The following is a 13,679-nucleotide window of genomic DNA, read 5'->3' as shown; positions in this document are numbered from 1 at the left end:
CAAACGGGATTATTTCTGCAAGTGTGCGTGGCCAATCAGCAAAGGGGCAGAACCTGACCTTTCTTCCCAGAAAGGTTGAAGTAAAAGCGAAATGCAAAACCTGGACGTTATCAGAACAAGGGAAGTGGAAGTATAATCCAATGGCATCCGAACACAATCATGGGGTTTTTTCACGTATTGCGTGAGAGGTGAGCATAACGCCAATGTTGGGCAATGGTGCAAGCTATTTTTCGGGCAATGGGAAGTACCAGTTCGAATGCAATTCAAGATTCACATAAATTCCTGAACTGCGAATTCAAGTGAATGCGTTTCAGGCCCCACTTTCTTTTCATTTGAAAAGCAGAGAAATTCCGCCCTGTGATAAACCCAGTTTCTATTACATGCGGTTCTTCGTTGTTAATTATCTTGTGCATCCTGATTTCACGTTTTGAGCCTCCAGAATGAGACAAGTGGAGCGATTAGACATGGGGCTATTTTCATGGTGGCGCCCTGAAGATAAAACCCTTACCATGCTAGGAAGTAAGTGGTTACAACAAATTAGTTGTTGGCTAATGTGTAATCTCCATGAGATGAATGAAACAAAATGCAATCGATAGCACGTAATTTTTTTAAAATTTCTTTCACACTAGTTCTATGCAAAATGGATCAAACCGAAAGTCCATCCCACTTCGCAAACGACACAAAGAAAGTTAGATCAATCATCCAGACTTTGAAAAATAGCATTAAAATGCAGTCCCTTCTGGTAGACAATCTAGACAACCGTGAAGATGAAGGGAGGTTTAAATCCGAATTGATTGTTTTTAATAGGCTTTTTTAAACTGGGTGTCTTTTACTGAATAGTTATGTAGTTACTAAACTAGTGTGATGGTGTCTATTGCGAGTAATTTTAGTCGTTATTCCTCTTTGATCCATAGAGAGTGGCGGGTAAGAATCATCACATCATCATCATTCATCATCATCTAATCTAGTTATTTTTATTTATTACCGGCATACCTCAGTTAACAAAGCCTTGACAAAGAAGCTCCGTTTCAAAATCTTTTATCGGGAGCCTAGCCCGAAGTTTATCTTAAAAATGGCAAGTAACACTGCCATCCAGAATAATTTACCGAATATGTGTGAAAATGAAAGCAGATTAGTCCATGTTGAAAAAAGCATAAATCTGGAAAGTTCCCTTCAAGAAAATGGAAATCAATAAGAGTAAGTTGGGTATATCTCGTATATGCCAAACGTATCACTCCCCGCATCTGCAAAATACCGTTCCTTCTCTCTCCTGTCTTTCATCACTGTGATCCCATTAGTAAGGCACCAACATTTTTGATTAATAAATTAGTTATCATCATGAAGATACAAACCCTTCAGATAAAGTACACATAGATAATGGGTAAGAGGAAATATTGGTTTCTAAAAAGAGAAGAGAAGATGAAGGACTTATGTAAAGACAAGATGGAGAAATCAATGAGTGTGTGATACAAGAAGATCAGGGTGAATAAGCTGAAGAAAGGGAGCAAAGGCTGAAGGAAGATCGGTGCAAATGTATAGCTGTCCGTGGTTTCCAGCACGAGCTGCTGCTCCACAAATGAGCCAGCAAAGCGTCCCGTTGGAGCTAACTGTTAGTGAAAGGAACGACGGAATATCGGAATTGTTGATTTCCCATTTGCCAAAGAGGAAAAATCCCGTGGCTGTTTCCCGCAGCATGAAGGCCGAGTTCTCGCTTACTGACGGCTGCTTCTCATCTATATGGCCAAACATTCTCCCACATAGGCAAAAAATCCAACCATTTCTCACTCAAAGGAAGGAGGTGCATAGGTCACAAGTAGGGGATGTGGATGATCATGATATTTGGGCATTTGCCCAGTGGATAGTGTTTGGAAGAGAGGAGATGAAACCATCCTGGGTATGCCACTTACCAGACGGATGCATAGCTTGAAAACAATGGCAACCCCCACTTACTCTGACTGAATAATGGATTTAGAATGTGAGGGAAATGACATTTTCTGAGGTAAGCTTCATACATTCTGCTTCTATTAATCATTCTGGCCCAAGGAAGAACACCATACAAATCTAGTTCAACATTGATCACATCAACACTTTTAGAATTAAGTAGGACAGGCAAAGGATGAAACCCCCCAAAAAAAAATTCTCCTACAGAGATGTCACCTTCAAGGTGAACCATTCTTTTAAATGATTGTTCTAATGGATGATGGAATGAATGATGAGTACATTTTGGGAAGAACGCCACTTTACAAGGCAGCTGCTGTTACCAGTGACAGGTTATGGCCTTTTCCTTCCGGCCCTCATCTAGTGACAATGAGGCGGTGGGTGTGCAGAAGAACACACGTGTAAAGTCATGGGGGGACTCCAATAAGTTGTACCAGACACTGTGGAGCAGCCCCATGTTTCTTTTAATATGCAGACCTGCCATTATAGGGGCTGTTCAGTAACATCATTCGTCATGACTGCAGCAATTTCTACAACCACCTCCTGTAAGGTAGGACCTGTCCATCTGTGAGGAGTGCTTTGATTTGTATTCCTGAGAGCAGGGGCGTTACTAGATGGTCCTGTGGGCCTCCTCAACCCTCTATAGTTTATGATTTATATGAAGGTTGGGCCAGGCTTGACATTAAATAGTTGTTACTTTTAATCAGTCTTTCCTAAAATGCTTTCCAGAACAAGAATAGTTCGAACAACATTCGGTGATTTCATAGTGTTAGAAGAAAATTGTATGCAGGAGTCTCTGCAGCAGAAAAGCCACTGTTTCCGTTGCTAAGATCATTGATTTTCACATAATCAATAAGGAAGTCATAATATTTTCAGTAGGGTCCAGGTTTCTACTTAAAAGCAAAGGTGGCAGACTAAAAACATCAACAGTAGCATCTGCAACAGTTTATACCGCAGAATATGTCAATTGGTGGTTCACAACAGTGAACTTATTCCCACTAACTTGCAGAGGGTGGAAGCCCCAGGAGTGCCAATTCTTCTAGACTTTGTGTTCATAGGGAAGCCCCCCAAGAAAAAAAAAAAAAAATTAATTCTATGGGGGCGTATGTTCATGTAGAACTAGAGGCTTGACCTACAAAAAAAATCCAGAATTTTAGGTAATAGAGGTTAGACTTGAAATTTTGCACATGCTTACCGTACTTAGGGGAGTTTTCCATCTGAGCGAAAGTTCCTGCATAATTCCATCGGGGGTTTTTCTGTGGATTTTTATTTTCAGAGTGGCATTTGCTTTACTGTTCTTTTTGGTTCAAGTCTCTTTCTGCTTAATGGCAACATAATGCTAAACCTGTCATGGCCCTATCTTGGCAAGAATTGTTGGGGGGGGAGGGGGTTTGACATTCCCTCTGAAATCTGAGGAGTATGACTCACTCAACAAGGTCGCCCGGTGGGTTCCCATGGCCAAGCAAGGATTTTGAACCCTGTCTCATCCGACTCAGAGTCCAACACTCAAACCACTACACAAGACCTTCTGGCTCTGCCTTCGACGGTATGTAAAATGAATAGCAGAATATTTCAATTATATGTATAGCAAAGGTTAACAGAGAATGAGTGTGGGTTATCAACAGCCAAAGCTAAAGAGATTACCTTCATATAAAAAAAAAATCAGTTGTAGCACTTGCGTTAATACACAGCAAAATTCCCTAAAAACAGATTAAGAAGTGTCATGATGCATCTGTCACTGTCAAATAACACTCTGTATGAGATTGTGGCTGTCACAATTATGGTGGACAGAAAGAAACAAGGTTCAAGCAGGATTTAGTGAAGAGGAAGAAATAATAGAACACGCATTGGGAAAACCATGAGTACAGTATTAGAGTAATTTTAGAAGCCGGTTTCCGAGCTAACGAGTCAACAGAAATTAAACGGTCTTGGTTTATGGTGAGAATAAGGGAATTTTGAAAGACACAAAAGGGTTGCGGTGGGAGGGGTGTTTATTGTGTGTGTTAAGAGGATACAGTGTAGAAGCTGGTGGAAATAAACGCTGAAGATTCCTGTCAAGTGAACAGATTCATTCAGCACTACAAATATTGATTGGACAGGTCAAATTCCCCTTCGACCTCTCGCGCTAACGGAAGTATGATGAAACTTTGATGATATTCTTTTGTTTCAGCTTGCCAACTTGAAAGCGCCTAGTTCTACTTTAGTTTGTCACATAGTTTACATAGGTTTATGATGCACGGGATTTGGAATTTACAATTTCATTCAAGCAGCACAGCGCGAGCATTATATTTCTAAATTTCCTCCCCCTCCCCTCGCACCAATGAGCGTCAATTCGGGCGCACTAAATTACAAGCACTGACATGCCAACTTTGACATAATGCTTCCCTTCCGCTTCCAGACCAATACATGTGCCCTACTATTTGTTTAGGATAAATGGCTGCATTTAATAATGTGTAGTTTGCAGAATTTGGCAATCATGCTAAGGAGCAGAATTACTGTTATCAAGTCATAAACCAACTTTGCATCGTATATAGGCACGTTCCGTAAATATGTGTCACCAGTATTTTTTGCATGCAGGTGGCAAGCTGGTGATGCTTTTGTAGATAGGCAGTTTAGCTTTCCATGTTTGTGTAATCATGCTGTTTTCCACTGAGAAACAGGAATTGGTTTTCGGTGGAGACAGAGGAGCATTCCGAGAGTAAAGACAGGTTTTGGCTCAGAAACTAGGGTTATTTGTGGTGTGGGAGTACTGGGACTCGTTTCTGAACTAGATCCAAATTCACCCTTCTCCCTTGAGCCCATTAACTACTCCTCCATCTCAGCTCCTCCATCTCCCACCACCATTAGCAAATGCTGTCCCACAGTTCAAGTTATGTACATCCAGTGTGTCCCCAATTGACAGGTACAGTCCAATAATCTTCTGACATCCTAATTTTCAAAATGCCCCGGTTCTCTCTCTCTCTCCCTACCCACTTTCCCCTTGGGTCTTAGCTTGCAAACGGAAGGTGCACGACCACAAAAGATTTGCACTCATTGTAAACCGCATGCGGGGAGGGAGAATCTAATCTGGCCTTTCCCAGAGCTGAGGCAAAAGACAAAAATACTGTGAAAGGTTGCAGAGTATTATCCTAAGAGTGCACAGATGGGCAAATAAAGCGGTTTCCACCGCCTTTGAAGGAAGGGTGGTTTTAGATGATGCATGCCTCAAACCTGAAATTGGACTGAAACGATGCGCCAGGGCGAAAACTGGATACAGAGAGCTGGGATGACTGACTCAGGCAGAAATGCACATCTTTGCAGCGGCATATAACAACCACACACCAACACAAGTGTAATTACAATTTACACAAATCAGAGATCCAATGGGGGAACTAGGGGGGGGGTAAAAAGGGGGCGTGTTGAAGGCCTCCAGGATTATGCTTGGCAACCAATGCACCAAATGCCCTGTACAAAGGAGCATCACACATGGTGACGTGGGTGGGTTGATCAAAGAGGTTGAAGCAAATGAGGATGGCATTGGGCAATATGTGGGAAGTACTTGGAGGTATGCAAGTGATGTGTTTGGGATACAGTGTAATATGCAGGGTGGGGAGGCAACAAAAGAATTAACCCTGTTGGCACAGCGTGCTGCTTCTCTATGTGGTCAGCCCATGCTATTCAGGCCCAACAAATGGGAGTGGGCTTGTGTGGGAAGCGGGTTTCAAGACCTCTTTGGAAAAAGCAAGATCAGGCAACCTAGGCCATCTGTTCTGGCCCATAGTGTCCTAGGTATCCCCCACGTGTAAATATTTTTAAAAAGAGAAATTCCAAAAGCAAAACCTTGATTTTTTGCCATTTTATAGATAGGGGTGCCATGTTAAATATAGCACTGTATTTAATGGGATGTGTGAATCCACATGATTTTGGTATCCATGTGGGTGGTCCGGAACCAACGAAGCAGATACCTAGGACCACTGCCTTTCATTTCCCTTATTTATTTTAGTACATTACATACCAGAGCGATATATAGCTTAATGTGTAAAACTGGTGATATTTCACGCAGTTCATTACTGGCTAACACAAGAGGAGAAATAGCAGGAACCAGGAGCAGAAAATGGTGCAAAAGCAATACAAATGGTCAAATAATGGCACTCGAACTTTTCAGTCCTAGAAAGACAGTACAAAAACCGTCTCTTGCATTCATGTAGTTTAAAGAGTAACAATAAGGGGGTTATTGAGACGGAAGTAGGGTTTAAACTGTTCACTAATTATTTAAAGGGGTCTATCGCTTATAAATTTTCAATAATTGCACTGTGCAGAGGGAAAGTTTTTGTCCAGATCCGTTGCAATCATGACAAAAACCAGGAGGAAGCATAGAGACTTCTGTGTAATACCAAGCAAATAGATCAAAAAGTTAGTAATGTTATTGCACATGGTGTCTGACAGTTGAGCTAGGGACAATAATTGTGCCAAAGACTAAATGTACAGAGGTGGCTTACCTTCTGCACAATGATAGGCATGAGTAATTCAATCTCTACCATTAAACATAGGTTCTATATATCTGGTGGTCTGAGGAAAGTGATGGAGACTGACACTTCCTATTTTGAGACTGAACCTCCCAAATACTGGATGGCACGAGGGTCCATGCATTTATGCTCCCCCAATCTCAGCACCGTTCCATCAGTACACCGTTGCAGTTGTTTCTAAAGAAAGGCAGGTCTGGTCAGCTTGATCTGAATCCAAGTTTTGGGGCTTATGCACAGCTAGTAAAAACAAATTATCAATGCCCAATAGGAATTTGAATTTGGGCTGCATCTGGATCCGAGCGCATTGTTTTTTTGCCACCACAAACCACCGCCGGGCCCTGCACCCCATATAATTCCGGACAGAGTCCAGAGTTCAACCGGCCCAATTTGCAAAGCAGGAGCAAGGATGGGATGGAACTGAGCAGCATCCGCATTTGTTCCCTTTTAGATGTTAAGGGGCATTGTTTTAATGCAAGCGTATTTCCGTGCCAAAGCAATAAGGAAGGTTTGTATTTCTTCTTCAGCACCATCCTCCCAATCTGACGCGGCTGAAAAACAATCCATCTACCAGAGAATTAAAAGAAAGGGTGGCTTGGGCTCATAAAGAAAATTTTTTTGTTGTTATAAAAAAGTGTTTCTTTCAAGGGCCTTACTAAACTGAGGTTGCCTGTATATTCCCTGTATAGCCGAAGATGGCAGGCACAATACCTTTTTTCAAAACACTGTGCAAAGAGAATCCATTCACAATGCTTGTTTCTCCAGCTGCACAACTGTAGCAGACGATATCAAGTGCAGATGCACTTGGCCAAATGACAGTTTGGCTAGAGTATTACGAGAAATTTCCCTCTACTAGCCTATATGCCATCAGCTGTGGACCCAGTATAAGTGCTCTGCCAAGGCAGTATGAATCCAACAGGCATGACGTTGTTGCTAAACTGTGTCAACATATTCCACTGCACACAAGGGAGGAATCTTACTTACTGCTTGATAAGGGGTTTGCTGGCTATAAAATCTTATAGAGTGGGGTGGGGGGGGACAAATCCCATTTCAAGTACAAAGGCCTAGTGCTGCAAAGCAACATTGCATAGCAAAGTCTTGTGATCCCCCCACGCTAGGCAATGCTTACCTCTCCTTTTTTGTTACAAGGTTTTGTAGCTGTGCATGCTTAGCAAACACTTGCACTTCATTGCGCATAATGCAAACAGAAGACTGTGCATATTATATCGGCTGCAAAGTGTGAACACGGCTCAGAGTTGAACTTTCTAGAACACAAAGATCAAATCCACGTGTGCAAAAAAGTCAAGGGATAAGGGACTCCAATATTCCCCTGACGTTAAAAAAGAAAAGAAAAGAAAATCTCCATGCATATGAAAATATTTAGGATGCTGGGATAAAATTTTAATTTTGCCTATCTCTCCGGACTGTACCATTGTATAACAATTATTTTGCATATAAGATCATTAAAACAGAACAATCTCTCCCTGCATTCGGCAGTCATAAATAAAATAACAATAAATTGTAGTTAGGCCCACTTTTTTGAAAACAATCATACGCTTACAACATTTAAAAACGTGCTACATACATGTTACCCCAGGTAAATGAGCTCCACTCGCCAAGACATCTCCCATGAATGCCACACGGAGAGGAGCCCATCTTCTCACAACTACCATCTGTCAAGGTGCAGCCAGGAGAGCTATTCAGAGACTCTGCTGGAGATTCGAGGTCATACAGCTTTAAAAGGAAAAAAAGGAGAATCATGGTTGTTTAAAAAAATGGAGCTTCTGCCAACACTGCCAGAAATAAACTGTCATCCCTTTCCAACACTGTGGCTGGTCAATCCCCTGGTAACACAAATGCAAATGTAATTTCAGCCTCTCAAAAAGAGGTGGGGGACCTGTGGCCCTGCAGATGTTAGGTTGCAATTCACATCAGCTTGGTCAATACAGCTAATGGTGGACCACACTTTCCCCATCCCTGCTTGAAAAGAAACATATTGTATCATAACAAGATCAAAGATTTTTTTCATGTAATTAAATCTGACAGATAATTCTGTAGAAATCCGCCACCTCCCTAAATATGGTGCACATTTCCACTGATGTGTGTCCCTTATTTTGGTTACATTTTTGTTCCCAAAGTACAAGGACAAGGAAAATTATGCATCTGGTTGCACAATATGCAAGTCACATACAGGCAGAATGTAATGTGATGACCCCAATTTTGTGGGGGGGAGATCTCATGAATGATAGAAGGGAGATAAAACAAAAGCAGATAAGACTAAAGTAGGTTAGAAGAGATGCTGAATCACAACCTTCCCTGTCCCAAGAAAAGTAGAATTTTGCTGGATTGAACTAAAACAACCTTCACATTCCTAGCCTAGAAGATGTACCTCTCATAGACTTGGAATGAGTATAAGGCTTTATTTGTACACATCTTAAGCTGAAGGCAAACTACTATATGGGAAGCTCCCTGTTAGCATCATATTATAGAAGAAATGTCCACATCCTTTCTAAAAAAAAAAAATTAAAAACCACTAAAGCCTTCATTAGTATGATGCCATTTATTATTCTAAAAGCATTTGACTTACCTGAGTGTCCACAATGAGACTGCGAATGCATCCATTAAAATGTTTCTGTTGTAACTGGGGGTATGAATATGGAATGGATTCCTTTACTCCACCCAACTGAAGAACCTGGTTCATGTTCAAGTACCTTCAAAACACAGAGGTGCTAAATAAGAAATGAATGTTAGTATAATAATGCTACAAAAAAAAGAAAGGAGAATGGCCTAGAGCACACAAGTCAACTACTATTGCAAATCTTCAAAACTGACTCCTTTAGAAACATTCATCCAGTTACAAGCATAAGCCAAATTCTTTGATGACAGAATGTCATTAGGTCAAAAGTGTCATTCAATCTGAAGGTGTTAAGAATGACTGACAACAGTTATAAGGCAAGATGTATTAAGCAAGTCCAGTATTGAATATTTTGCATTTGGGGATAGGGGAAAATACCCTGAGCCTATGCTAGAGATACATGGATATCCCACTGTTCACCCCATATAGAGTGAGGGCTTTAAACACTGTTTCAAGTGAATGCATATAAAGTCACAACAGTAAATGCATATTTAAACCACTGAGTGCATATTCCTGGAGAACACAATGCAGGAAGAGGAGATACTATCTGTAGGCACTCCATTTTCTTCCACCAGGATGCATCTGAGGGTCCAAGTCAAATACTCCTCTGTGGTTAAATGCCACTGTCACATCTACCCTATCAGAAAAGTCCTCAAGAAGCTATCAACCCAGGATCAAAGCCTAGCGAGGTTCCTTGATACTGCTCATGGATAACTGAGTCTAACGGCTGGGACTGGGGGATATATAAAGGATGTGCAAGGCTACCAACAAAATTCAGGCCTAGCTATTCTATTAGGTTCCAAATATACTCTGCAGTAAAATCCATATGTGTGATTCACAGACCACAAAGAATGAATGAATGAATGTTGTTGATATTATTGGCAAGCAGCAAACTAGCTTAGAAAATGCAGAACAGGTTATATGGCACAAACAGATGTGTCCTTTAGCTGAGAAGACCTGATAGTGGAGTTCAGAAGAACACAGAACTGGTGGCCTGAGATGACTGTCTCATTCTGCCCAATGATAGGTCCAGCCAAGTGATGATCATTGCCTTCCTTCTGGCCCAAGATAAGTAGCTGGGGAGCCTTGGAACTCAAGGAAGAGGAAAGCAATATCAGTTTGCACAACCAGGCCTTGATCATTCTTTTCAGAATAAGGTGCTACCAGTGCTGTAGTTTGCTCCATTTCTGACAGTGGACATTCAAGGAGGAGTGTTTATCACTGAAAGCACTTTTCCTGTAATACTGGTAACAGTTCTACTCAGAGAGAGTTCTACTTTGTGAAGTCAAATGGCTGACATCCATAGTTTTTTGTGGGTTTTTGGGCTATGCGGCCATGTTCTGGAAGAGTTTATTCCTGGCGTTCAGTAGGTGTAGGTGAAAATAAATCTGCACAGGATCATGCTGTTGAAGGATTAAATCTACAGGAGAGTGTTCTTATACACATCCTACCATCTTCCTGCCCACACTTATATATTTCCTGTCCACACTTATATATTTCCAGATACTGCAAGGCTATTTAAATGTTACCTCCTTGCTTGTGGAACAAAGGCCACAACCTCACAATTTGTTCGGTCTTCAGTAGACAGCCATTTTCCTACTCCTTCCATCTCTGACACAACTGCAGCTCTACAGTGATCCAAACTGAATCTAACATCCTATGCCAAAACAAAAAAAGGCATTAAAATACTGTGAGGAAAAGAATTTTCAGGTGAAACACAGGGTAGCTCAAAGACGAAACAAAAAAGAATATTATTCATCACAGATTTTGTTCAGAGATGGTTTGCCATTCCTGAGGTTGAGTGACCCTTGGGTTTCCATGACCAGTCAGGGATTTAAACCCTGATCTCTTAGAATCCTAGTCGAATGCTGGAATGCATGTTTGCTCTCCTACTGCTGCTCTTGCAACAGAACAAAATTTACAATATTTATGGTCAAATTGGCAAGGAAAAACTATGCAAGTAAATAAAATTGGAGAGGGGTGTCAGTGGATAGTCTGGGGGCACTTGATACAATAGCAGTGCAAAGATTAAGCAAATGCAAACCCAATCAGTTTTGAGGTGTGCATCATCTAAACATCCCTCCTCAAAACCAGGTGGATACTGGTTTATTTGGCCCATATGTCTCGAGTCTTGGAGATCCCTCATTCATACTATCACCACAGGTCAAAGTTGACTTGAAGGTAGTTAACAAAAACAAATTTATGTGTAGTAGGTTTTACATATAATCCTATTCATAATGGTAAATACATAAATAATGCTCACATATTCATATTTATAATACTCATATAATCATATTCTTAGAAAACTAGTATGGCATTGTTTTAGAGTGCTGGTCTCAGAAGACTGAGGTTAAAATCCATACTGACACATGAAATTCACCAGATGACTTTGACGCCATCACAGAGGATGGCTCCATACTACACAATTATAGCAGCTAGATGCTATTTAAAGTCATCCTATGGAATCTTGGGATTTGTAACTTGGTCAGGTGCTTAGAATTCTGCACCAGAGAATTTGAATGCCATAATTCAGAGAAATGCACTAGAGACATACTAATGCTACCGTAGTTTACTGTTTTATTTGTTTTGTTTTGTTTTGTTCTGTTTTGTTTTTGTCTTGTAATAATGTGTATGTGTTAATGTTGTTTAATTTGTTGGTTTTAATTATAATTGATTTAATAATTTTTTAAGGGGGGAGGGAATTTTGATGTACAATGTATTGTATTTTATTGCCGTTAGCCACCCCGATTGACCTCAAGGGGCGGGATATAAATAAATAATAATAATAATAATAATTATTATTATTAGAAATAATATTACTTCCAAATGTTCACTAAGGAGTAAGTAGACTTCAAGTGTAAAGACATATCATTAGATAATAAAGCAAGAATCATTCACATCATAGTACTCCCACTTTCTATGTATGGCTGGGAAAGCTGGACTCTAAAGAAAGCTGATAGAAAGAAAATCAAGTTATTTGAGATGTTGTGCTGGAGAAGAGTTCTATGAATACCATGCACTGCCAAAAGGACACATAAATGATCATGTACAAGAGCAAATCAAGCCTGAGCTCCTACAAGAAGCCAAAGTGAGTAAAGTGAGGCTATCGTATTTTGGACACATCATGAGACAACATGACTCAATGGAAAAGACGATAATACTGAGTAAACAGGAAGGCAGTACAAAAACATTACAAACTGATTGACTTAATAAAGAATGCCATGGTTCTTAGGCTCTCTCATTATACGTCTCATCATTATAAATCAAAGTGGACTTGAAGGTAAACAGCAAAAAAAAACAAAACCAAACAAATCTGAAGCTTGCAGACCTCCCACACAGAAAAACACACCCTCCTTTTAACCCAAAGCTTCTTTCCGTTCAGCAATATAATTATATAACTAGAGGGAGAGAAAAATCTACAAGAAATCACCTAGACTGAATCTCTTGTCACCTCTGATATATGTCAAGTCTACAGAGAGTGCTGCCTTTTTAAATAACCACAATCTGTTCATCAACCAGAAGTCAGAAAACGGTAGTATTCAGTGTGTAGTTTACCTGCCTGCTGCTCCTCACTTCCAGGTGATGCCACCTTTTGTCTGTAACATTCACATAACTAGGCAAACGCAATTCTGTGGTGCCCAATCCATGGTCTACTTTCAGTACGGGAATGCCATTCAGAAGTTCTAAGATTAATGACAAAGAAAAGAGTAGGTTTAGATTTGGTCCTAAAGTGGCACTGAGGAGGAAGTAGAGAATTGTTCCCTCCAGTGCTCTAATCTTTGCAAACTACAGATGATAATGAATGTATTGCTTGATGTTACATTTGAAATTGCATCAGAAAGCTGATATGGTGAGAGGCTTGGGATTATCACACATGATTTATTCCATCTTTTCCCTGACGGGATACAAGCATGTTTAACTGTCAATGATGGGTCTTATTGCATTCTCCCCTGGCTGGTCACATGCAGCCCATATTTAACCCATGCTTGTCCCATGGCTTTTCAAGAATGGTATTTTCCCATCCTTGAAAAGCTACAGGATAAACTCAGGTTGCATATGGGCTACAGACACCTAGCCACAGGAGAATGCGATGGGATCCGTCATTGACAGTTAAAAGGACAAGATAAGTCATGTGCTATAATTTCAGTGGAATGCAATTTGGGAGGTACTAGTTCAAGTCCTGGTCAACAGTATCCATTTCATCGCATTTGCATCCCATCTTTCTCCTGAGAGAGACCCCAAGGTGGTTTACAACAAAATTAAAAACCAGAAGATACAAAAATAAAACAAAACAACTAAATTAGCTATGTTGAAATGTCCATCGTTTAAAAAGTATAAAATCATTTAAAGGCTAAAATAATAAAAAATAAAAATGCAGCACATACACCCTGCTGAAAAGTTCTTCTTCTGCACATCTGATTAATCTCCAAAGGGCTGTTTAAATAGAAAAGTCTTTTCCACCTCAAGAAAGGAAAGCAGAGAGAAGGCAAGGCTAATGCTTCTGGTTACTATCTGGGAGTTGTGCTGCCTCTCCTTCTGTTGTGCCCTTTGCACCTGCTGTGCTGCCTTTTTATCTCCTGATATGCTTTCTCCATCTAGGAAAT

General features: G+C 40.5%; 2 protein-coding genes across 3 annotated transcripts in view; one reads left to right on the top strand and one right to left on the bottom strand.

Moving 5' to 3' along the window:
- Positions 1 to 13,679, top strand: part of DPY19L3 (dpy-19 like C-mannosyltransferase 3) — a 127,944-nt gene that overhangs the window by 36,553 nt on the left and 77,712 nt on the right. The gene's annotated exons all lie outside the window — the stretch shown is intronic.
- The window catches only part of LOC121914384 (neural-cadherin-like), a 40,984-nt gene continuing 33,902 nt past the window's right edge, over positions 6,598 to 13,679 (bottom strand). The window contains exons 15-19 of the mRNA XM_042437775.1: positions 12,631 to 12,758; positions 10,605 to 10,732; positions 9,028 to 9,151; positions 8,033 to 8,174; positions 6,598 to 6,680 (exon numbers count right to left, since the gene is read on the bottom strand). Coding sequence (XP_042293709.1) covers positions 6,598 to 6,680; positions 8,033 to 8,174; positions 9,028 to 9,151; positions 10,605 to 10,732; positions 12,631 to 12,758 — 605 coding nt within the window. The remainder of the gene's footprint in view (positions 6,681 to 8,032; positions 8,175 to 9,027; positions 9,152 to 10,604; positions 10,733 to 12,630; positions 12,759 to 13,679) is intronic.

This window comes from Sceloporus undulatus, chromosome 8 (genome assembly GCF_019175285.1).
Source record: "Sceloporus undulatus isolate JIND9_A2432 ecotype Alabama chromosome 8, SceUnd_v1.1, whole genome shotgun sequence".
NCBI classification, from domain to species: Eukaryota; Metazoa; Chordata; class Lepidosauria; order Squamata; family Phrynosomatidae; genus Sceloporus; species Sceloporus undulatus.
Note: the sequence above shows the minus strand (reverse complement) of the source record. Positions and strands in the feature narration are given on the sequence as shown.